The sequence below is a fragment of the Cydia fagiglandana genome, chromosome Z (assembly GCF_963556715.1).
Source record: "Cydia fagiglandana chromosome Z, ilCydFagi1.1, whole genome shotgun sequence".
Taxonomy (NCBI): Eukaryota; Metazoa; Arthropoda; class Insecta; order Lepidoptera; family Tortricidae; genus Cydia; species Cydia fagiglandana.
Genome location: NC_085959.1, coordinates 30,042,464 through 30,069,329, shown reverse-complemented (window position 1 = coordinate 30,069,329; position 26,866 = coordinate 30,042,464). Strand labels below are relative to the sequence as shown.

The window sequence follows — 26,866 nt, the reverse complement described above, 5'->3', positions numbered from 1 at the left end:
GACCGCACCATGAGTCCCAGCTATAGAGGTTTCTCACTTATCCAGGTCCCACTTAACCAGGTTTCACTGTATACAAATTGAGTTAAACCAAGAAAAGTCTGCAGAGATTTTGACAGCACACACAGTGCGGTGTTATTTTAAACGTCAAACATCTATGTAATCATGACGTATAAATAACACTGGCACTGCGTGTGCTGTCAAAATCTCTGCAGACTTTTCTTGGTCTAACTCTAGTAGAAATCTTATCCGGAGCCCATGGAATATAATATAAGCTACTAGGATCTAAATATTCTATGGAAAGATTCTATTGTAATATATTTAAAATACATGAAGGTAGACAATATGCTCTGGCACAGTGACCTTGTCAGTAGGAAAAAGCGACAAATTTAAAAAATGTAGAGGCGTAGATTCTATGATGTCCCATAGAAAATTTGAATTTCTCGTCTTTTTCTACTGACAACTTGACAAGTTGGGCGTATTTCAGTATATCAGCTGCAGCAGTATCGATATGTTACATGGGCCTGTTTGAACTGCCATGCACGTCACTATTAATCAACTTTTCTGTCGCGATCACAGTAGATACGCGAGCGAGGGTGAAGCGGGAATTTAGCAATCGGCGGGCAGCCGCTGGCTTGGCTTGGTTTGTTATTGGTTATCGGCGCAGCGACGTGGACCAATATTCAAAGCTTCATTTTTTTATGTTTTCATTAGGGTAAGTGAATTTTTCCCAGATACGCTACTAATAAACTCTACTCTAGTAACTGTTATTTTTAGATTAGCTGCATGTTACTGCTCCAGCGAGTATGAACCGTGTTTTTTTAAATATGCAATGTAATATAAATCATATGCCCGCGTATTTTTGCGAGCGAGTTATTGAACTCTACTCGGCATCTTTTTGTGGCATTGCATTGAAGGTACAGAACGCAGTTTAATTCAACGGACGTTATTATGTTTCATTCAAAACTTCACCAAGTTTCTATATTGTTATAGTTTGTATTGTTTTATTCGTATAAATGAGTATTAAAAATTCTGCTCTTCCAACTAATTACATTTAGCATTAACTTTTTTTTTATTGTGGGTATGTTTTTGGGGTAGCATAACTGCCTAAGAAACGATAATTTAAGATTAATACCTTATGGTTATTTTATTTTTGTTTGATATATAAAATTATACTTTTATTTATGTGCAGATAAGGGTTATCACACTAGCCCTGTTTGACCTGCTTCAATCATAAAAATAATACCATCTCTTTGAAAAAGAAACGCTTGGGTTAATAAAGTTGGTAATGCTGTTTTATAATTATTTTATTTTCAGCTATAGGACATAGGTATTGCTACAAGTGCTACAACCCATTTTTAAAGTTATATGATTTATTTCTAAAGTTCCTTTTTAATTTATTTGGTGAGTGTTTTCATGATTGATGATAATTGTTTGTTATGCTTGCTTCCAGGTGTTAGAATGTGTGGTTGCACCAGGATCCTCCGAGCATGCAAGCCGCTGCCCCAGTCATGGCACTTGCGGCTCTACAGCTCATCTGCCACTCCCCCCACCATCCAGGGAGTGCCATATAACAAACTCACTGTTGGCATACCTAAAGAAATTTGGAATGAAGAAAGAAGGTAGGTATCCAATATTTTTAAATTTACTATAAAACAAATGTGTCTACTAGGCACTTAATTATTATTAATATCCTTCTAGTTAAAATAGTGGTATGTTTACTTAATCTTTATTTAAAATTGTAACTTATATCATCAAAACATAAATGAGATTTTTAATACCTAGGTGGTATAATTTAATTATTAATGAATGATTTTTTAATTAAAACCAAAACATAATTATTCCAATATAATAACTAAATTTCTGGTTGGATACAAAATTCTATCTAGATGCATACAATAATTATAATATGTATATTTCTCCCTTTCCACTGTGTGAAGTACTTACATAAAGTATTTAATTTACAGGGTGGCTGTAGTACCAGCGGTAGTTAGCAAATTAGTAAAAAAAGGTTTTAGTGTTAATGTCGAGGAGAATGCTGGGTTTTCAGCCAACTTCAACAATAAGTTATATGAGGAGGCTGGTGCCAAAATTACCTCTACAAAGGATACATTCCAACAATCTGGTAAATATTATACCTAACTGTTTATACATTTGTTAATTAAAGTTTATTCAAATAAATAAAAATATATATATATAAAAAAGGAATTACTTAAATCAATTTTAGACTTTGCCATTAGGCTGTAGCGTCAGCAGCGTACGTTCGCCGAACTATCCAAGAGCTATCAAAGTCAAAAATTAATCTTTCTACCAAATACCTAACATGCCAAATAACACGTAAAAGAAAATCACGTTACGACCAAAAAGTTAATTCGAACAGATTGCGTCTTGTGAATCCCTAGCAATGTCCCGATTGCTCAGTAATTATGAAGTCTTAACAGTACAGTTCCATCACCCATTACACTATTGAGTATTGGTACACAGATACATATACCTACAGAGTCGGCTATATTTTGAAGGAATGATGAGTTCTATTTCTATTGTCTTTTCCATGGACCATCATCTTACCTCCGTATACCGTTTCATTTACTCTGTCACTTTATTGTTTATACCAGCCATGGTGGTCAAAAGGTTAAGAATTAGTCTTTTGTGAGCCCGTGCCATCAATTGAATGCGCACATGGAGATCATATAGTTATTTTAGACAAACACCTTGTAATAAAAATATTAATTGAAATCTTAAGTATACCTAATAAGCAAGTATAATAAATTTTTTATAACAGGTTTTAGTGAGATTTTTATTTTACCATTGATATTTATTCCTTAGTTATATGCTAATCACCTTTTATTGCTCAATCATTGGCTACAGTAACATCTTCTTTGTTTTGTTTCAGATATTGTTCTAAAAGTCCGTCCACTTTTAGATAATGAACTCCCAAATGTAAGGGATGAAAGTACTTTAATATCATTCTTATACCCTGCACAAAATCAAGACTTAATCAAAAAACTTGCTGGCAAGAGGATTAATGCGTTTGGTAAAGTATAAGTTATAATTAGTGATGTATGTAGGAGTAGGTTAGTACCTACTTATTGGGTATTCATAATTTTATATAGATAAGAAATATGTAAGTAATTCAAATTGTTTAATCGTGTACACCGGCAATTTTAAGTGTAAAATGTGGGATCGTATCGAGAACCCGTCGTGTTACAGATCTTTGGAAGAGGCTTTAGTCTAACAGTTCCTCTGTTTCCATGTCTTTTAATTGCGATGAACTCTTGCAATTGACGAAGAAAGACTAACAATTGCATCCTAATCAAAAATGCAGCCAAGACCACTCGTTGGTTTTTCCCAAGTTTTACCGGCTAGTCTTGTGCTTGTACCTATTCTTTGTAGATCCCGTGAGAATTCGTTGATCGAAGCTAAAAGGCTTCGTCACTCAGTCGCGCTTTCCGGGTGGGGCGGGAACGGGGCGCGCCGCCTTTACTTATAAAACGCTGACGCCCCGCCCGGAAAACGCGCCTGTGTGACGGAACTTTAATTATTTGTCGTCAGCGATGGACTGCGTGCCGCGCATCAGCCGCGCGCAGGCGTTCGACGCGCTGAGCTCCATGGCCAACGTGGCCGGGTACCGAGCCGTCATCGAGGCCGCCGCCAACTTCCCCAGGTTTTTCTCTGGTACCACACTATTTATTTACCTACGTAAACAGGCTGGAATTTTTTCACCAGCCTTACTCTGCGTAGTGCATTTAGATATAGGTCATACTGAACAACTTTTATTATGGGACTAATACAGAAATCGCATATTTTTTTTATTCTACTATTTAACAAGTTGTTGTAAAGAAACGGTCATAATAGACGACTGCACCCAATTCGCTCAAAATTTTAAGTGGTGGTGGTGGTGGGAGAGAGCTATCCCCCCTTTACAATTACAAGCTTTTATTTAACTTGCCCTTAGTAAGTATGTTAGTTATTGTAGGTCAATCCTATATTAAAACGGTGTACGCAGGTCAGATGACGGCGGCGGGACGGGTGCCGCCGTGCCGCGTGCTGGTAGTGGGCGGCGGCGTGGCGGGGCTGGCGGCGGCCGCGCAGGCGCGCTGTATGGGCGCCGCCGTGCGCGCCTTCGACACGCGCCCCGCCGTGCGCGAGCAGATCGAGAGCCTCGGCGCGCAGTTTATAACTATGGATGTTAAGGTCAGTGTGCGCATGTATGCACAACAGATCTACAATGCAAGATAGGTATTCAAATATTGAGACGCCGCGTATAAGGCTGCAATTACATTGGGTGTTCACTTAATGCGGTCACAGAATAAATAATAGTGATGCGGTCGCTAAATCAGAGTAGGAGGTTCCGAGGTAGCCGGCTTTTTTTTTATACAGTGAACGTCACGACACGGTGTGTCTGCTAATTCAGATAATTTGGTTCGGTTTCAGACAAGACTGATTGAAAATAGTGAGATAAAGCGATAATGAGTTATGGCTCGGATTAATTATATTTTTTTCTCAAACATGCAATGAAATATTGATGTTATGTTCCTTATAATAGGCTGCGAAGTATGACGTTTCAGGTGCGGCTAGGACAAAAGGTCGTTAATGGAATTTCATACACATCTTGCAGGCCTAGGCCGGCAAAGTCCTCTTTTTTAATTTTCATTTCACAGATATATTTGTGACACAGCATCGTGGCATTCATCCATTAAAAAAACTAGAGGCAGTATTTGCTTTATGGTTCGTAATGACACTCTGCCACTACGCCTATAAAAAAAAAACAATGTTTGCTATAATTTGCAGTTTTATTTGTATAAAATCAACATGAACTTAATAAATAATACATTCTATAATTTTATAATTTTAAATTATAAATTTAACTACACAAATAAAAACATTTAAAATATTTCATCTAAACGTTAGTGGTAAAAACGTCTACTCAAACACGCGTAGTTATATTTTTTTCTCAGACATGCAATGAAATATTGATGTTATGTTCCTTATAATTGGCTGCGAAGTATGACGTTTCAGGTGCAGCTAGGACAAAAGGTCGTTAATGGAATTTCATACAAATCTTGCAGGCCTAGGCCGGCAAAGTCCTCTTTTTTAATTTTCATATCACTGATATTTGTGACACAGCATCGTGGCATTCATCCATTTAAAAAAAACTAGAGGCAGTATTTGATTTATGGTTCGTAATGACACTCTGCCACTACGCCTATAAAAAAAACAAAAATCAATGTTTGCTATAATTTGCAGTTTTATTTGTATAAAATCAACATGAACTTAATAAATGATACATTATTAACCAAATTCTATAATTTTAAATTATAAATTTAACTACACAAATAAAAACATTTAAAAATATTTCATCTAAACGTTAGCGGTAAAAAGGTCTACTCAAACACGCGTAGTTAATTTTTTTAAATTGTTATGGAGGTAAAGTTGAAATAATTTCATTCTGTTTTATTGGATTTATGGTGCGTTGTTAATTTTTTTACTTTAATATGAGTTTCGACGAAATAATGAAATTAATATTAATTGTAATCGTAGGTGTTGGAATTGGCAGCGTAAGCAGAATTGATTTTAAATAACTTGCTGCCTCTGCCGCCAAGTCAAAGACGAAGTATGTATATGGTTGCTTATGGCAATTTTATTATTTGAGAAACTAAGAAAAATGGCTTACAGTTTATTAGAAACAGTTTTGTGGCATATTTTAAATGAATGTAACTACAAATTCGTCAACACTGTGGAAATTATACTTATTTACTCCATGCATAAAGCAACGATGTATGTGAACATGATATCAACATTATGTAAACTTATGTGACGAAAACGACGGTCAGACGGATACAAGGCGAAAAAATCAAAGATACATGAAAATATACGGGTAGTAAAAATACACGACTCGTGTAAAACATACGAGTGATAATGATATAGGTACGTGTTGGTTATATTTTGGGTGTAGTTTACTTTTAGTTTTTTCCATAAATAAAACTTGGGTTTCGTGGATTTTTTATTTTATTTATTTCATTGCATGTTTGAGAAAAGCACTATACATACCTCGGCGGGAAATGGGTGTGGCCCGCGCTCAGACCAATCCGTCTATATGTCTTCGGCCGGCAACCCTTTTCGTCCCGGCCTCTGTAGTAATGTACTATTACATTACAATTCAACTATTCCAAGGCACCGAGTCTATGCTGCTTTCCTTGCTTTCCATTCAGATTACCATATATTTTCTTAGACGCATTGTTACGGTCGTTGGTTAACTAGTGATTTTATTATCTTTAAAATCAAAAAGTTATCACGCGAGTGAATTGCTCTGCTGTACCTATCTTACTTGCATATTAAATGTTTATATGTATAAGTAATGTGTCTATAGCTTTGCTTTCTGGGGGTTCCCAATAAAGCTGGCATGCCAAATTATAAAGTCGTATTAAAAAATCATAAATATCATAAAAATGCTTGTTACCATTTACAATTAAATATACTTAATTTAAAAAATAAAACATATCATACACAACATGTTCTAAATAAATAATTACAATTAGTCTTACTGTGGTTAAGAATTTTCGTAGTTAAATAACCTACAGCCTAAAATAAAGTACGTAGAGACCTCTTTTTAGCAATATCAGCCACAACCAGATTAGGATCTATTTCTTCATTCGGGGCAAAATAGAAAATTTAAATTTTTAGCGTTTATACGTGATAATTGGGTTTAATAGTACATTACTACAGAGGCCGGGACGAAAGGGGTTGCCGGCCGAAGACATATAGACGGCCGAGCGAAGCGAGGCCGGATAGGTCTGAGCGCGGGCAACCCCATTTCCCGCCGAGGTATGTATAGTGCTTTTCTCAAACATGCAATGAAATAAAAAAAAAAATCCACGAAACCCAAGTTTTATTTATAGAAAAAACTAAAAGTAAACTACACCCAAAATATAACCAACACGTACCTATATCATTATCACGCGTATGTTTTACACGAGTCGTGTATTTTTACTACCCGTATATTTTCATGTATCTTTGATTTTTTCGCCTTGTATCCGTCTGACTGTCGTTTTCGTCACATAAGTTTACATAGTCTTTCATGTTGATATCATGTTTCACATACATCGTTGCTTTATGCATGGAGTAAATAAGTATAATTTCCACACTGTTGACGAATTTGTAGTTACATTCATTTAAAATATGCCACAAAACTGTTTCTAATAAACTGTAAGCCATTTTGCTTAGTTTCTCAAATAATAAAATTGCAATAAGCAACCATATACATACTTCGTCTTTGACTTGACGGCAGAGGCAGCAAGTTATTTAAAATCAATTCTGCTTACGCTGCCAATTCCAACACCTACGATTACAATTAATATTAATTTCACTATTTCGTCGGAACTCATATTAAAGTCAAAAAATCAACAACGCACCATAAATCCAATAAAACAGAATGAATATTTTTCAACTTTACCTCCATAACAATTTAAAAAATATAACTACGCGTGTTTGAGTAGACCTTTATACCGCTAACGTTTAAATGAAAATTTTTAAATGTTTTTATTTGTGTAGTTAAATTTATAATTTAGAATTATAAAATTATAGACATACATTATAGAATGTATTATTTATTAAGTTCATGTTGATTTTATACAAATAAAACTGCAAATTATAGCAAACATTGTTTTTTATTTTTTTTTTATAGGCGTAGTGGCAGAGTGTCATTACGAACCATAAAGCAAATACTGCCTCTAGTTTTGTTTGATGGATGAATGCCACGATGCTGTGTCACAAATATCTGTGAAATGAAAATTAAAAAAGAGGACTTTGCCGGCCTAGGCCTGCAAGATGTGTATGAAATTCCATTAACGACCTTTTGTCCTAGCCGCACCTGAAACGTCATACTTCGCAGCCTATTATAAGGAACATAACATCAATATTTCATTGCATGTTTGAGAAAAATAATATTAATATGGTCCGCTGTTGCTACTCTTACCAAGTAACCTATAGGTACTCGGTGTGTGTAATGTGTATGATATGCCCTGAATAAGATGAACACGCGCGGTTTACTCTAATTATGTACTCGTACATTTAGTAGCTGTCCCAGCTGTTAACGATGTTACATAACATAATATTGTTTGTTATGTCAGTGTCAGTAAATAGTACCGACCACATTGATAAGATGTTTTATCACTTTTAATAACTTGTTGTTTAGTTCATTATTGTTCTCAGTTTAAAAACTGACATAGGTATTTAGATTTGTATACCTTTACTCTGCCTCTTAGTATAAATATTCCTAAGCGCTAAAACCCTGTCACAAACAATAGGTAACTACATAGATAAGATGTAGGTACCTCCTCTAAGAATCATTATGAAATATAAAAGAATATATGTAATGAACTTTACTGTCCAACATTTGAACATCATCTAGATTGTAGGTCTAACTATTCTTGTATCTCAACAGATATTGTACGTACCTTCGTCCACTCTATGAATGATATCTGTTCACAGTGATTACGATGCACAATGCAACGGAGGTTAGGTGTGGTATCGTATTTATTAGGGTCACTTTACGTGCATGATAATAGATGGCACATAGCTAGTAGGTACTGTAGGTAGATATTTAGTCTAGTTATGCGTTTTCTCCAATTGCTCCAGCAGTAGTGCTAGAATAAATTTTATATGTAAGTCCCGACATCCGTTTAAATGGGCTAACTCAAATCTAATTCTGAATTATAGTGGAATAGAACAAGGTTTCATATTCCTAACTACCTAAGTACTTAATAAATTACTCTAGGTTTTAAGAATTAGCGAAAATAAATTATGATTACGCTTGGTTTGCTTGCTTGTATCAGCTGTTGATAAACTCCACTAAATATTGTAGGTATATAATATTTACTATGTGATTTGCTCGCTATTTGGTACAGATAACATGTGTGTAACACAGTATTATGTGTAATAATATTTGCGGTATTTCGCGAGGCTGAACAAACTCCAAGGCCATGGGCGACGATGACCGCTTCCCATCAGGTCTGCTCGTTTGCTACGTTTGCCGACTATCATATAAACAAAACTGCATGAAAAATCAATTAATAATGATAATGATTGATCGATTAATACGACATTGGGACACGGATAATAAACAGGAATTGTCTCATCAATTAACGATGACAGCTCTCTTTAGGTAAGATTTTTATGTGCCGCGCCCCTCGACGTATCGTATACTTACCTACTTAGTTATACACAGAACTGAGAACTTGACTAAATGGCTGATACCCAACTATGACACCACGAAACAAGCGCCATTTCGTATCTACTTACGTAGGGGATGAATGCTATCTATGCGCTATTTCACCAATTAAGGCTGATTGCGCCGTCTAGCGCGCGAACTCGCATACAATTTTAGTTACTTTGCGGACTGTTGGTTACGTCCAATTCAACCTAATCTGATGATGAAGACTGATCCAAACCCGCAATGGTATGAAACTCGCATGCGAGTTCTCGCATCGTCTAAATCAGCCCTTATTGATTATACAGGAGGATGGCTCAGGAGAAGGTGGCTACGCCAAGGAGATGAGTGAAGAGTTCCTTAACGCCGAGAGAGCTCTGTTAGGAAAGGAAGCGAGGACTTCTGATGTCGTTATAACTACTGCTCTCATACCCGGCAAGCCAGCGCCCCTGCTCATTTTGGAGGTTGGTTCATACCCGATAAGTAATTAAAATATTAAGTTAGCCACATAGAGTTATATATTTGACAGAGGGAATGTCACTTAAGACAAACTGTGACCCTGCAATGGCGGACGGTTTGAAAGTGTGCGTGTAGACGAGTGATACCATATATGTAACGCAAATTCTCCCCTAATGGTGAAACAATTATTTTCAATGTCGTCCTTGTTTTCAAATATTAAAATAGTACAGTTTTACGTTAGACGATAAAAAAGTGTCTACCTAACTGATTTTATAGGTCTTGAAAATGCGCATTGTTGCACAATTACTTTGTGCAAATATTATTTTCAATACCTAATGATATTTAACTTGTAACATATCTGGTTTTAAATAAAAAATAAATATAAGGTAAATGTACTAGTGCTCGACATGTTAATGCCCAATAGATGACACCTTGCTGTCACCTCTATTGACAATGACTTAAGTTTCAAGATGACATGTACTGGACTGGGACCGCGTCGAGCAACATAAGTATGTTTGTTTACCTTAAGAATAAGAATTCATTTATTGTTTACAGTGTCAAACAAGATGTCAAAAAAATACAAAGTCGCAACGGCTACCCTGTTCGGGTATACAATATTACATAATTAGGTACAATATTATATACAGATCACTTAAATTTATAATAAGTACATCTAAAATTACATAGTCTTAAATAAAAAATACTCATTTAAATCGTAAAAAACATGATCTATGTATTAGCCACTGCTTTAGCTGTCGCTTAAATAATTGTCCGCTAACATTTTTATACTATTGGGTAAATGGTTAAAAACAAATAAACGTTAGCTATCAAAAATTATTCATGTAAACGTCTTTAATTTCCTTATTATCGGGAAATTACCATACCGATCTAGTTTGAAATGCAAAATCAATAATTTAGCTAAATGTCCTAAATGATCTCTTATATACATAATGATTTAATAAGAAGGGCATCAATTACCCTACTTTCGGGAAATTACCCTATTCAACTTCCTGGTCACACTCCTGTTTCGCATTTATAAACAATGAAATATGGAGATTTTATGTACAATACCATGATAATTGATAAAAATAGCTATGAAAAGTTATTCCGTCACTTTTTTTCTTTCGATCGGTACAATTCTTGCAGGATTTAACTACACATGCCGGCATATTTTACATTTTTCTTGGACAAATTTACTTCACTGACGTTTTGATCCGTCTGACGGCAAATTGGTGGATGAGGGCATTGAGATAACTGTCAATGTGTGTGTGTCACGCGTAAATACTAGGAAATTGGTGGATGATGGAATCACAGTTTTTGTCTTAGCAAAACTACGTCCGTATATTCTAGGTCCATGGTTAGCCACTAGTATGATTACAAAATACAGGAAATATTTTTAGAACGTGGACTTAGAGAAAAGTACTGCTAAGAGAACTACTGCTAAGTAGGCTTTCGGATTATTCTCACTAGTTACTACCACATTGTCACCAGTGGTGTATAACAACAAATTTTTTTACCACCTGTTAATACTAGTGGTAATAACTGGGAAAAATAATTCCGAGTAGTTACCACCAACCAATCCACAACTGACCATTCGTAAACTTTATTGACTCTTGGCGGTATGATGCTATCGAATGCGCAATGCCTCTGCCTACCCTTTGCCCCCTTATTCATAAAACTTTACAGGTCTGATTTAGTTAAATTATGTTTTGTCCCTTTCTTACAAATACAGATACTGATAAGGGGAAACGATTATTAGCTAATTGTGTGTAGCTCGTTTATGAATAAGAGGGTTAATCATTCAACATTGGTCCACATAAGAAGTTGTTTGAGTACCGTAGGACGCGGTCCGCGACATGACAGCGGGCAGCGTGATCGTGGACCTGGCGGCGGAGATGGGCGGCAACGTGCAGACCACCAAGAAGGGCGTCGTCACCACCGTGCACGGAGTCACGCACATAGGGCTCACAGACATGCCGAGCAGGATGCCGGCGCATGCGTCCACGCTCTACGCTAACAATATCTCTGGACTGCTTCTTAGTATGGGTCGGTATTTTAATAGAATTCTCACTAATAGGTAAGTTCCGAGTTGATATACTGTGCTGCACGCCGCACCGCGGTTCGGTTGAGAGCTGTTTCCTACTGACGTCCCGTTTTTTGCGGGTACGGTTTTTTGCAGGATACTGTTTTAGTAGTATCTTTCACGCAAGGATTCTATATGCATACTACAGAAAACTGGATCCTGCAAAAAACCGTACCCGCAAAATACTGGACGTCATTGGGAAACAGCTCTTATGGTTACAAGATAAAAAGTTGTCCGAGTATTTACGAAATTTCACGTTTCATGTATTTTAATAATTTTGTTTAAGTAAGTAACTAATTTAAAAATTGATATTAACACGTCATTAGTACCTATTAATAATATGTAATTGTATGTAATATATACCAGGCACAAACGACCACTTCCACATCGACCTGGAGGACGAGGTGACGCGCGGCGCCATCGTGCTGAAGGCGGGCGAGCTGCTGTGGCCGGCGCCGCCGCCGCCGAGCATGGCCGCCGTCACGGCCGCGCCCGCCGCCGCCGCCGCGCCTGCCAAGCCCGAACCGCCCAATCCTTTCAATGACACTCTCAAGGACTCTTTCTTGTATTCCACAGGTAAATAAACCAACACTCTTTATCAGTATCTACGGGTAATTTTGCAAATCTCTTTCTTATATCGTTCAGACGGAGTTAAGAGGTTTGCAACTTAAGGTCTTGTTTCTAAAGTATTATTTAAATATATAATATTTTCCTTATAAGCACTTCTATTGTGTTATGCTGCATTGTTTCTTAAAATATTACTTGAAAGTACCATTTGCTTCACTTGATGATTATGATTTTTTTATGGTCAGGGCTGGCGTCGCTAATTGGCTTGGGCATGGCATCGCCCAACCCTGCATTCACAACCATGACAACGACACTCGCTCTATCAGGTATGTACCAAAAACCTTTAAGGTGGTTCGCCTAGGTTACTCAAAACTTAACTCTCGCTAGATGGCACCACTTTTGCAAAATTTCAGATTTTATTTTTTTGTGAAATGGTCTTGGTATTTGTATACTTAAAAGTATGTTTCGCGCACTTTTTAAGTAAATATTGAACTATTAGAATAAACATTGAATACTTCATTGTGCAAAAACCACCTTTTTAATTCGACGGAGTGTTGCTGTCACGCTTTTTCCTACTATTACTCACACATGCAAACAGCAGAGATATATATAACTCCGTATAAGATAAATAAAGTCTAAGAAAAAAACGTGCCTCGGATGTCAAGCAAAAGTCACTGTCGAATAGATGGCGCCATATACCTTTGGTCTATTGTCGTTTAGATGGCGTTGGCGACATCGTTTGATATTTAACAATTTTAACACGTATCAGTGAAAGAACATGGGTCATTGTGGAACAATAAAAATTAATAATCATATATCCGTAAACATATTTTAATTCATTTATACATTTTCAATTTTATTTTAAGTTTTAATCGTGTGTCGATAGATGGCAGTAAATGTACCGTGACTACAAAATTTACTTTGACAGGACCCCTCTATACTATCTATTCTTTTTGCAAACAGTGTTTCCGTGATCCTTGTAGTAGACAATTTCACACAACGTAAGTATGTTGCAATAGCGTAACGGTATGTTCGTGGAAATACGTGCAAGAGGATTGGGGTTCAAGACTGGTGCGAGTAGGTAATTTCTTTTCGTTTCTCCTTTGTGTTATCTTACCTTTAAACGAGCAATTATTAATTTATTATATATATAATTATTTATTTATATACATATTTGGATGGTATCAGAAACGGCTCTAACGATTTCGATGAAATTTGCTATAAGGGGTTTAATCTCTTAGCTAGGTCTATGAGAAAACGCGCATTTTTGAGTTTTTATGTTTTCTAAGCTTTGGTCGGTCTCCCAGATATTCAATCTCCGCTTGGCAACTAATCCCAGAATTGGCATGCGCACTAGTTTTTACGAAAGCGACTGCCCTGACCTTCCAACCCAGAGAGTAAACTTATTTGGATTAGTCCGGTTTCCTCACATTGTTTTCTTTCACCGAAAAATAGGTATCGGTGTGTAAATAGGTAGGTATCAAATGCTATTTCGTACAAAAGTTCGAAAAATCATTGGTACGAACCGGGGTTAGAACCCGTGACCTCCGAATTGCTTTCGGCTAGGCCAGCAGCGCTTCCCCCACATACTCAGTGTTATCAGGTTTTTTAAAAATCAAAAACGATTACTTATGAAAGCAGAAGAATATAAATGATCGTATTAGATTTATAATTGTTACATATTTGCCGTAACTAATTTTTAAAATGTGTTTTTCAATTAAAAGACACGTCAAGATTGTTTACCTTATTTCTAATGCTAAAAAAAACAAACTATAGTAATAATTGTGTTTTTCATTCATAGACAAAATCCATTATTTTTAACCACAGGAAATTTTATACACTACTTTTTAGGGTTCCGTACCCAAAGGGTAAAACGGGACCCTATTACTAAGACTTCGCTGTCCGTCCGTCCGTCCGTCCGTCCGTCCGTCCGTCCGTCTGTCACCAGGCTGTATCTCACGAACCGTAATAGTCCGTAATAGACAGTTGAAATTTTCACAGATGATGTATTTCTGTTGCCGCTATAACAACAAATACTAAAAACAGAATAAAATAAAGATTTGAATGGGGCTCCCATACAACAAACGTGATTTTTGACCAAAGTTAAGCAACGTCGGGAGTGGTCAGTACTTGGATGGGTGACCGTTTTTTTTTTGCTTTTTTTTGTTTTTTTTTTTTGCATTATGGCACGGAACCTTTCATGCGCGAGTCCGACTCGCACTTGCCCGGTTTTTATTGCAGTGAAGATGTCCTGATTGTAAAAATCAGAGAGATTAGGTAGAGTATAATTACTAATTATCTTTGTAAAAATAAAACAATACGTGTAGCCCATACTTAATAATCGATTTATGATAATAAGAAAAATTAAATAAAAATAAAAAAACAATACGAAATTTAGGTGTAACAAAAATACAAAATGTTCCAGCATACAATGACTGGGGATCGAACCGGGAATCTTCCGTTTGCAAGCAAAAAAGCGACTGTTTGCATAACACGCCATGATAGTTCTTAGCTAAGCTGACGAACTTCTCGCTTAGGTCAATTAACTACCTGTCAAATATCAGTGTCAACAAAATTGCACTAAACATGACGGCACTCCAAATTCGAGCCGTGGTCAGCCCGGCAACGTCGGAAATGGAATGGCAACGTCGCAAATGTATCTGTACACGACATTTGTGACACACACATACGTAAAATTGATGAAAAGTTAACTATGATTTTTGCATGATTTCTGTATGAAACATTGTTTTCCTGTTAATTTCGCGCAAACGAATATTCGAAAGAAGATAAATGCGAAAATATTTGTGTACTAATAGTGTGTAGTTACTTAATGAGCTTTGATTGAATTTTGTATGAAAAGCGAACCACCTTACATTTTTTTAACACGGTTTCAGAAACAGAAATCCTCGTATTTCCGAAACTTAATCGCCAAGTTAATTGTATCTCAGAACGTCCTAACTAAACATTGTTTCTGTAAACATCGGCATAGTATTTCATATCCTAAACATTGTTTATATTGTATACCCACCACACAAGTAATAATCCGCCGAGGCATTGTGGTTATGTGTGCGCTTGTGTCGGTCTCAAGGCCCATCTCCACAGGTGTTTCGCGCGACAAGTCCCTAGCGAGGCAGGGAAGCGGTACGCACTAGTAATGTTCTGTTTGATCCGTCAGGCGTGGTGGGGTACCACACGGTGTGGGGCGTGGTGCCCGCGCTGCACTCGCCGCTCATGTCCGTCACCAACGCCGTGTCGGGCATCACAGCCGTCGGCGGGCTGCTGCTGATGGGCGGCGGCTACGTCCCCGAGACTCCGGTGCAGGTACAGATCAACGACACTCGCAGTTGTGTGCGCCTTAAGCCCTATTTAGACGATGCGAGAACTCGCATGCGAGTTTCATACCACTGCGGGTTTTGATCGGTCTGTCCGTCTAAATCAGCCCTTATTTAAAATTACGCTTACGGATTTCACAGTTTAGGTACTAAATGTGTGAATTAATTCTGTGGTGCGGTCGGTTGCTAGCTAATTTACTTTATGAGTCCAGTTAATTTATGAAATTATTTTTGATTTTATTGCAATTTATTACTCTTTGCTTTGTACCATCGCCACAGAATAAATAATAGTACTAGGTACTTACAGAAGACTCACTCTCTAAACAAAACGCGTCTGTTACGATCAGCACAGATATGGCCGCTAGGTGGCGACAACCACTTTACCTACCTGTAGCAAAGCGACGAAATCGCGGAGTGAGCCACGCCTGCCGTCGCCCACACTGTTAAGTTTAACTGTTTGTAGTTAACGCTTAGCAGCGTTGATGTACATATTTATCAATATTATTGTTTTGTTTAGAGATATGTATTAATTAATTTGCACAATTCAAAAGAAGAACAAATGGCTAAATTAACGCTTTAAGCCATATTCTACTATATTATTCAACTATCAGGAAAATATTATTTTAGTATATGTTCATACGTTTTAATAAATTTGTTTTATGCATGAGATTGTTTATATGTATTTGGTTTGGTCCTCAGCGTGGGGACCTTTAACAATGGCAGAGGTATTTCTCAACATTATCTGATTTTTTGTCCTATCATAAAATCTTGTTATTTTTGGGCGGACGCAAAATGGTTTCGTATGGCTTGCAATCAAATTGTATTCTCGTCGTGTGTGGCAGACACTTGATTACAATAAAGTAACAATTCCCACGCTTGGTCACCAAACAACCTTGTACTGTTTTTCGGCTTGTGTTCATGCAGTTTTTTTTTGTTTTGTAGTGGTTAGCGAGCACGGCCGCTCTCATCTCGTTTGTAAACGTGTTTGGTGGATTCTTGGTCACCCAGCGCATGCTTGACATGTTTAAAAGGTATTGTTTTTGCGCGATAGCATTATATTGCTTATGTTGTTTGCAAACGAGGATTACTGTACGGGTGCTCTGTTTCAGACCCGGTGACCCCCCAGAATATGGATACCTATACTCCATCCCAGCAGCGGCCTTACTTGGAGGCTACCTAGTTACAGCTATGCAGGTAAGTAACATAATCATATAGTAAAACACATGTCACTACTAGTTTACTTCTCTTATTAGCGTCTGTGTAAGAAATTTATGCTAATTCTTTGCCTTGTAGATAAAGATTTCCATTATCTAGGCTAGGGCAACATAAGATAAGTGGTCCCGCAAAATACAAGAAGAAGGTAAAGGTAGGGCACTTGCCAAATGTCGCACTTTAGATGTTTAACATATTTTTCCAAGGTTAGACACTTGGGCGCTGACTCCATATGTTTTACAAGTTTAATTAATTATACTAATGACTGTCCTGGCAGGGCTACCCCGAAGTTCACCAAATGGCGTACTTGGCGTCCTCGCTGTGCTGCGTGGGCGCGCTGGCTGGGCTCAGCTCGCAGACCACGGCGCGCAAGGGCAACTATCTCGGAATGGTAAACATAATTTCATGTTATTGACGTCATTCATGTCATTTCATAAATTTATTGACGCTCAGTCATTGCCAACCTTCATGGACTGTGACTCCATTCCATAACAAGCCGATCTATGTGCACACATTCACAACTTGAGGGCGAAGCGGTCAATGGCTCAAACCCGACAAGTGAGTAAGTGTGCACGCGAAACCGGCGTGTCATGAAGTCTAAGATAGTCTTACTCTTAGCGACGTGATGTCCATGCCATCGTTTATGGTTACCAAAATTGTACTGGCTTATCATCCCTACCAACTATACTCTTATTCTGATATAACATAAGTTTTATGAAGAATAGAAAAGGCATTCGTAAGTCAATTCCATACATACTCAGTGATCAGCTATGACTCGGCCCGAGACCAGCTTATTGTAATCTCATTAGTTTCGGTCTAATGGTCATTGTAAAGCCAATGAGAGATAACAGGCGCGAGAAAAACCACTACACTTAGGGTTGCCAGATCGAAAGCCGCTATTATCGGGAAACAATATCAATTTTTCGTGATTTTGGGACTTAAGTCGGGAAAAAAATACATTCAAATTAAAGTAATTGTATTAAACACAACGATATTTTACATTATTGGCACTACGTCAGCTCGACGACAGTTCGGAACTTGAAATTATTGTTTTATAACGTGAAGCTGTTTTTCAGGACAGTTTATACTTATTCGGGAATCGGGAACACATGCTAAAAACCGGGAGAATCCCGCCAAATCCCGACCATCTGGCAACCCTAACTACACTACTATGTAATTTTTATTCCATGAGTTATTAGTGTTTATTACCTTTATTTGTGTTATCATTGTTATTGATGTTGATTAATTATTCCGCGATCAAACTTTAACATGTAGTATGTATTGTAGTTTATTTCTTGCCTGTTAATGTGTTAATCAATGATTACCAATAACACACAAATATGAAAGACAACGTTTGTGTTAAGAATTTATTATACAGTTGACATTGACAATACAATATTGCAAATCGGATTTGCTTTTCATTGATGATATTAAAATGTATCTCATTCCAAAAGTTCACCTTGTTTGAATCGTTTTATTCGGTAGATTGGCGTCGCGGGGGGCATTGCGGCGACGTTAGGCGCTCTGACGCCTAGTGCCGAGGTGCTGGCGCAAATGTTGGGAGTCGCCGGCGTCGGTGGCTTGCTAGGAAGCACAATCGCCAAGAAAATCGACATTACGGACCTACCCCAACTCGTTGCCGGTTTCCACAGGTACATCAATTGTAAACACGTACGATGAACCTAAGACAAACGGCTCGTCTAGCGCGGGTGCTTTATCCATTGAAATCTTATATGTTTTTATGCCCTTAATTGTGTCACTGCGGGTAGCGAGTGTGCACTGCTGGGCAGTAAATCTTTGAGTTTTCCACTACAGTACCCATTTAGGCGGCTTTAGTGAAACGTGACAAATCCATACCGTTATAAATTGAATAAGAGTATCAACCGCCAACACGCTCCTAGACTTCGTTTAAGTTAGGACGAAATGTGTCTTGTTAGATTGGCATTCTTGTTTCGGACAAATGCATGACGTAATAACTGCCTACCGTATTGTAGCTTGGTGGGCATGGCCGCCGTGCTGACGTGCCTGGCGACATACATGCACGACTTCCCGGCCATGGCGCTCGACCCCACCGCCGCCACGCTCAAGACCTCGCTGTTCCTAGGAACCTACATCGGTGGAATTACTTTCACGTAAGTTGGTGTCTTCTAACCCTAAAGTTATCTAGACACGCGGCAGCGTGTCAAGCCAAGTTCAAGCAAAGGAACTGGCTAGCCAGCGCCAAGTGTAATATTACACGAACCACTTGGTGCCACTTTTGACCCTTCTATAACTCAAAACATCTTTAACGTAAACACATAAAACTACGTGTGTTTAATTATATCCATAAGGACATCTAGAAGCCCAAATTTCATGAAGCTAGCTCAAACGGTTATAAAGATATGAAGGTCAAAAAGTCGTAAATTTTAAGACTGACTGACAGACCTATAGTACCTAAACCTAACCTACTTCCAGATGACCTAGAAGGATGAAATTTGGAATCCAGCTCAGTTATTGTGTGAAAGCGTAGGAAAAAATCTAAAAATTAAAAAAAGTTATAAAATAGGGGGGGTCCCCATACAAAAAAAACCATTTTTTATTGTGACTGACATATAAGTACCTAAACCTAACCTACTTCTAGATGACCTAGAAGGATGAAATTTGGAATCCAGCTCAGTTATTGTGTGAAAGCGTAGGAAAAAATCTAAAAATAAAAAAAAGTTATAAAATAGGGGGGGTCCCCATACAAAAGAACCATTTTTTATTGTGACTGACATATAAGTACCTAAACCTAACCTACTTCTAGATGACCTAGAAGGATGAAATTTGGAATCCAGCTCGGTTATTGTGTGTAAGCGTAGGAAAAAATCTAAAAACAAAAAAAAATTTATAAATAGGGGGGGTCCCCATACAAATTTCTTTTTTATTGTGACTAACATATAGTACCTAAACCTAACCTACTTCCAGATGACCTAGAAGGATGAAATTTGGAATCCAGCTCGGTAATTGTGTGTAAGCGTAGAAAAAATATAAAAATAAAAAAGTTAAAAAATAGGGGAGGTCCCCATACAAAAAACCTGTAATACGCGCTAAACAACCGGCCAACGGTGTGTCGTTGGCGGCGCGCGGCACCACATAATTAATACAAAGAACAGAAGTAAAAAACATGCAGCGGAAACACAAGAAAAAACATTAAATCTCAATACCTGCCTAGTTTTCTTTACAAAAAGTATTGATATCCCATCAAAAACATAAATGTAAAAAAGGAGAGCCAAGTTCTTCGGTTCGCCGCAAAAAGAATGGAGATCTAAATGAGTGCCAAGTTCTATGCAAAATCCAAATATGTATTTATAGGAACAAAATAACATTATAAACAAGTATTAAACTCTATTTCTTTGCTTTATTGGATACCTATAACAATTGCTGTTATTTAAAAAAAATGTGAGATCTTAAAGTAGGTTAGATTTGGCTTGGCCAGTTTTTATCAGAATTACAAAATATACATGTTGAATAACTTTATAAAATGACTGATGTAATGAAAACTGGCCAAGTCAAATCTAACCTGCTTTAAGATCTCGCATTTTTTTTAAATAACAGCAATTGTTATAGGTATCCAATAAAGCAAAGAAATAGAGTTTAATACTTGTTTATAATGTTATTTTGTTCCTATAAATACATATTTGGATTTTGCATAGAACTTGGCACTCATTTAGATCTCCATTCTTTTTGCGGCGAACCGAAGAACTTGGCTCTCCTTTTTTACATTTATGTTTTTGATGGGATTTATTATATAAGAGTACCTATACAAATCGTGCCATCGAGTTTAACAGTCCCTAGGTATGTGTTGCTACATGTTTTTGCTTTTAACCAGGAGTTGATCAAGAATTATTTAGTCAGATAATTGTAGACGTCCGTGTGGTCGTCACTGTTTCCAGTACATGTCATCTTTAAACTTTCATCTTTAGCAATAGAGGTGTCAGGAGGGCGTTAACTTTTCGGCATTAACCTGTTTACCTGCACTGGGACGTTTACCATACAACATTAGTTTTATTACGGACGATCATATTTGCAAATTGACCAATTGCATTTGCTTTTTGACATTATAAAAAAAATGTTTTCTTCCCGTCTCGTATTTAAAAAAAAACTGTCTACTTATGCATTATGTGTGAACAAACAAGGAGATTGATGTTATGTTTATGAAGTAAGTGTAACGAGCGCTCGGTTGTATTCCAGCGGTTCGCTAGTAGCGTACGGCAAGCTGCAGGGGTCGCTGTCGTCGGCGCCGCTGCTGCTGCCGGGCCGGCACGCCATCAACGCGGGGCTGCTGGCGGGCTCGCTGGGCTGCGGCGGCGCGCTGCTCGCGCTGCCCGACGTGCCCGGCCTGCCGCTGCTGTCCGCCGCCGCCGTGCTCAGCGGCATACAGGGGCTCACGCTCACGGCTGCTATCGGAGGCAAGTAACTTAAACAAGGTAACTTTTGTCTGCTGGAATAGATTTCCGAGCTTTCGCCAGGTCGGACGAGCCGACCCTCAATCAACAGCGTTCAATGATACACGATGGTGTATGTTTATAAACGCGTTAAAATTGTACGTTATTAAGTCTATAGTTGTTCTGTCTCCAGCAGTATTATAATATCGTAATATAATCGACGTAATTTGGTAATAAGTGTTGTTCTTGTGCAATAGGTATGAATGGAAGGGGTATAATATGAGATGTGTTGTGATGCGCAGGAGCCGACATGCCGGTGGTGATCACAGTCTTGAACAGCTACTCGGGCTGGGCGCTGTGCGCGGAGGGCTTCATGCTCAACAACTCGCTCATGACCATCGTGGGCGCCCTCATCGGCAGCTCCGGCGCCATCCTCTCCTACATCATGTGCAAGGTACGAAATCTGATCTTTTAGGTAGCCACTCTCTCATCTTAACATCTTATGTTTATACTGTTATGCTCCCACTAGGACTTCCAGGTATTTTAGGGCATCTTGCGTCATCCCACTAAGCCGTGGTTAAGCGGTTAAACCATTAACCTAGTGTCAAATTGTACTGATAACCATTGTAACTCCAGGTTTAACCGGTTAACCCCGGGTTAGTGGAATGGTACAAGTGGGCCTTAGCACATCCAATTAACTGGGAGCCTCCTAATTGGATGTGCTAAATGTGTAATTAATAATACTAATAATTGTAGGCGATGAACCGGTCGCTGCCCAACGTGATCCTGGGCGGGTACGGCGTGACGAGCAGCGGGTCGGCGCGGCCGGCGGGCGCCACGCACACCGAGCTCAACGTCGACTCCGTCGCCGACCTCATCACCCGCGCCTCCAACATCATCATCACACCCGGTAAACAATCTGTTATCATTGTAGGCGATGAACCGGTCGCTGCCCAACGTGATCCTGGGCGGGTACGGCGTGACGAGCAGCGGGTCGGCGCGGCCGGCGGGCGCCACGCACACCGAGCTCAACGTCGACTCCGTCGCCGACCTCATCACCCGCGCCTCCAACATCATCATCACACCCGGTAAACAATCTGTTATCATTGTAGGCGATGAACCGGTCGCTGCCCAACGTGATCCTGGGCGGGTACGGCGTGACGAGCAGCGGGTCGGCGCGGCCGGCGGGCGCCACGCACACCGAGCTCAACGTCGACTCCGTCGCCGACCTCATCACCCGCGCCTCCAACATCATCATCACACCCGGTAAACAATCTGTTATCATTGTAGGCGATGAACCGGTCGCTGCCCAACGTGATCCTGGGCGGGTACGGCGTGACGAGCAGCGGGTCGGCGCGGCCGGCGGGCGCCACGCACACCGAGCTCAACGTCGACTCCGTCGCCGACCTCATCACCCGCGCCTCCAACATCATCATCACACCCGGTAAACAATCTGTTATCATTGTAGGCGATGAACCGGTCGCTGCCCAACGTGATCCTGGGCGGGTACGGCGTGACGAGCAGCGGGTCGGCGCGGAGTAATAATGGCGTATTTAATTTGTAATATTTACCTCCGACATTTCGAGGACGGCGTTGTCTCGGTCTTCTCCTAGACCACAGGGACAACGCTGTACGCGATTAAGTCCTGTTGTACAATTTAATAATGTGTAAAAATTGTGAAAGTTTAAAACAGCGGTGTTCACGATTTCTTGTAGTTCTGTTCGTAAGGTCACCAGAAAGAGATAAGCATGTATGAATATTTCGTCCAAACTGTTTCATCTTCAATCTTCAATGACCATGCTAAAGAAAAGATACCTACCACAAGAATTTTCGTAGACTGACCAGCCTGCTACTGTCTATATTGCACGCTCATAATTTTATTATACTGCTGTCCCCATGATCCCGGCTGTCAAGGTCACTGTGCGAGCGGTATAGCAATATACTTAATTATGCACGTGCAATAGAGATATAGACGGGCGGGTTAATGTACGAAAATTGTTGTGGTAAGCGTCTTTTCTTTACCTGTTCAGTTAATACACACCTACACTACATCTTGTATTAAATTATAATATTGTTTGCCGCATAGGTTACGGTCTGTGCGTCGCTAAAGCACAGTACCCAATCGCTGAGTTGGTGGACATGCTAAAGAAACAAGGCAAGAGAGTGCGTTTCGCGATCCACCCCGTTGCAGGTAATTTATTTATTGTACATATTTAAAGTCCGTTAAAATTGCAGGTAACTCCATATTATAAGTATCTAACAAATCATAATGGGAAAAAGGGAGAGAGGGATAAAAAAAGTTATGGCAAATATGTAACAATTATGAATCTAATACGATCATTTATATTCTTCTGCTTTCATAAGAAATAGTTACTGCTTTTTAAAAACATTTTTCCATTAAAAGACATGCCAAGACCGCTTACCGCCTTTCAAGCTCTTTCTAATGCTAAAAAAACGATTTATAGGTCCTAAGACAATATAAAAAGGCCGAATGACTGTCGAATGAGTGCGAATAGTAGGTATATAATATAGTACATGATGCATGCCGCAGGTCGCATGCCGGGACAACTGAACGTGCTGCTGGCGGAGGCTGGCGTGCCCTACGACGACGTGCTGGAGATGGATGAGATCAACGACGACTTCCCCGACACTGACCTAGTGCTGGTTATTGGTATGTACTGTCTTGCCGGTCCATAATAGCACCTTGGTATACGTATCAATATGCTAATAATGCAGAAATCATGGTTTACAAAATAGTAAGTTAGCATTATATGCCTTGGCCAATGTTTTAATGGTTTTATTCTTGGCGCTATTGTGAAACATAATTTGCACTGATCTGTAGATATAGATATTTATGAAACATTTTATTTTATTAAATCTTGCTTGTAGAACATGTTAAATGATGAATTTATTGATACAGGTGCCAACGATACTGTGAACAGTGCTGCCGAGACCGACCCCAACTCTCCCATCGCCGGAATGCCTGTACTGAAAGTGTGGAAATCCCAACAGGTGCGTCAGTCGAAATGCACATTCAAGTAGTGATTACGCGTTTCTACGATATTTTTGAATTTAAATTAAGCCATGTTTTTACAGACATTTTCTCCTTCATACTTTTTCTGGTGAATAATATTACATAAGTAGTTAATCGGGGTTACCCATTTGTCTATGCTTGTCATAGTGACCGTCAAATCTAGATAGGTCTTTTTTAAATAAATATGACCGCATATCAAATTAACTAAAACTCATAAATTTTTAGGTGGTAGTTATGAAACGATCCATGGGAGTTGGATATGCCGCAGTGGACAACCCGATCTTCTACAATCCTAACACGGCCATGTTGCTGGGCGACGCAAAGAAGACCTGCGACGCCCTTCTGGAGAGGGTCAAGCATCTCACCGCTTGAGCTCCATTACATCGATCGAAAGTGGACTATTACTATAACTACACCGTAGTAATTGGGGATGAGATCTTTACTACTTAAACGAATAAGGCTGCGACTACTATGTGGGACTGATTTTATATTAATGAAATGTATGTACTTGTTGTTATTTAATTAATGGGTTCGACAAACACTTCTAACTATGAAATATTGTTTACATACTTATACCAAGCGATTTAACATCAGTCTAACAATAATACAATAAATCAATAATTAAACATGTATAATGTTGTAACTTTAATCTATTTATCTAGTCTATTCTAAAAATAATTGGTTGCCATAAAAATTATATTCTTAGTCTTTCATTTAATTATTGATATTTACAGATTTGTTAATTTCTTTACAAATGACAGAAATCCAGTCAATCTTTTTTTTATTTTTCTGTATTATAAACGAATTCATTTTGTTGATATTTTTTATAAACATGAATGTATGAATTTATTAGCATAACTCTGTGGATGGTTTATAATCATTGTTAATGTTACCAGTGTATCCTCCCTTCACATTCCATTATATACTATTGCTATTTTACTTGGAAATTATGGGCGTATTATGGAATTTGTTTACTTCGTCGTCGTTTATCGCATCTGTTGTCGTCGTCAGATAGAGACGCACGCTTTGCAATAAACTGGGCCCGTACATCCGCATAAATAAAGCGTGCATTTAAAATATGGATAGTTATACTATAAATAGTTTTTTAAGTGATTTTTTCAACTTTTATTATATTTTTACCTTCTACCCTAAGTGCCATTATTATTGAGATTCATTGCGGTATTTGCGCAAATATGACTTCGTCACTAACGTTTGTGATATTAATGAAAGTGAATAATGAAGCTTTTGGCGTGGTACCGACATACTTTATATCGGAAATATCTGGTTGTATCTGGCAACCATTAATTGGTGAGATGGCGTATTTGAACTTTATAACTTTTGAAGTGATTTGAAGTAAGTTAAAATAACAATTGCCCTATACTATAAACTGAAATATCACACTCTACTAGATAGCTTGATGTTTAACAACAGGCAACAATTCAACTCATCATCAATGTAATAGTTAACTTGCTAGATGCTAGTACTTAAGAACTTGCTGTTAGTTCTAAACTATGTCTGTACCTAATTATGTTCTTATTGCAACTTTTTTTAAAGCAATTAATAAACAATTTAAAAATAGGAGTGCGTTATTATTAATTTGCAATTGTATTGCGAAATGAGTAAATGTACCTCGAAAACATATTACGTTTAAATAATTTTAAGTCAATTTAAATAGTTATGTTATAACTGCATGTTCGCTTCAAGTTGGCCGTTTCCTCCCGGCCCGCTTATCCGCGCCATCCCCTCTGACGCCCCTTCCACTCGGCCACCATAGCTTTACAATTAACTTTTTCGACGCCGTGTCAAACTCAAAAACAGTCACTCGGACGCCACGTCACCGAAGTGTCAAAACTGAAATTGAACTTTATGCATATGCACGTAGGTTTATGTTGCTCTGTGGTCTGTGACCATCTGTGACCGATTAATCCGTCTTTGGCGTTCGACCTGCGGTGCGGATATATCGGTCATTGGCGTCCAAAAGGTTAAAGCCGGTCAAACAACTTTGTCAGTAGAAAAAGGCGTGAAATTCAAATTTTCTATAGGACGATAACCCTTCGCCCGTACATGTTTTTCATTTCCGGTTTTGTTGTTGGACTTCAAACTTTCCTCTGCGATATCTCTCTATTTCGAACGAGGACAATTTTTCGCCAATTTGATTAAATTGTCCGATCAAATCAGGCCGGCCGGCAAATCAAGTTGTTCTCGTTTGGACAGGCCTTCACGGTTGTAGCCCGCTCCACACTCGTGCGCGAATCGCGGCGCGAAGCCGCGAACGCGAGTCTGGAGTCGATTTCGCATATCAGCGAACTAGACTCCACACTCGCGTTCGCGGCTTCGCCCGCGATTCACGCGCATAGTCTGGAGGGCGCTTAAGGCTGATAGCGTTGCGAGTGCACTCGACTACGGCCACTTTGTCACTATTTTTAATAGGTCGGTCCATCGCGCAGATCTTCTGGATCTTTTACCATAAATCTAACACCTGATTTGATCGGTCAATTTAATCAGATTGGCGTAAAACTGTTGCCGTCTGGATAGGCCTTCAGGTTGCTAGTGTGTTGTGTAATGTAA

At 38.7% G+C, this 26,866-nt stretch overlaps 1 protein-coding gene across 1 annotated transcript; it reads left to right on the top strand.

Annotated features, from left to right (window-relative positions):
- Nucleotides 1-570: 570 nt before the first annotated feature.
- LOC134678902 (NAD(P) transhydrogenase, mitochondrial-like) lies at nt 571-25,876 on the top strand. The gene is made up of 23 exons (XM_063537647.1): nt 571-712; nt 1,451-1,619; nt 1,965-2,122; nt 2,891-3,031; nt 3,550-3,672; nt 4,004-4,191; nt 9,514-9,669; nt 11,506-11,710; nt 12,114-12,323; nt 12,560-12,640; nt 15,490-15,635; nt 16,589-16,677; nt 16,756-16,840; nt 17,136-17,249; nt 18,344-18,510; nt 18,853-18,990; nt 21,071-21,288; nt 21,567-21,718; nt 22,021-22,174; nt 23,351-23,455; nt 23,816-23,935; nt 24,185-24,276; nt 24,524-25,876. The coding sequence occupies exons 2-23, from the start codon at nt 1,459-1,461 to the stop codon at nt 24,668-24,670; spliced, it is 3,150 nt and encodes a 1,049-aa protein (XP_063393717.1). The 5' UTR covers nt 571-712; nt 1,451-1,458; the 3' UTR covers nt 24,671-25,876.
- The last annotated feature ends 990 nt before the right edge of the window (nt 25,877-26,866 follow it).

What these genes read in the sequence shown, in the direction of transcription:
- LOC134678902 (XM_063537647.1), top strand. Translation starts at nt 1,459, where the DNA reads ATGTGTGGTTGCACCAGGATCCTCCGAGCATGCAAGCCGCTGCCCCAG. An exon ending in CTCTTTCTTGTATTCCACAG is followed by an intron (nt 12,324 to 12,559) that starts GTAAATAAACCA and finishes TTTTATGGTCAG; the next exon opens with GGCTGGCGTCGCTAATTGGC. An exon ending in CGCGATCCACCCCGTTGCAG is followed by an intron (nt 23,456 to 23,815) that starts GTAATTTATTTA and finishes TGCATGCCGCAG; the next exon opens with GTCGCATGCCGGGACAACTG.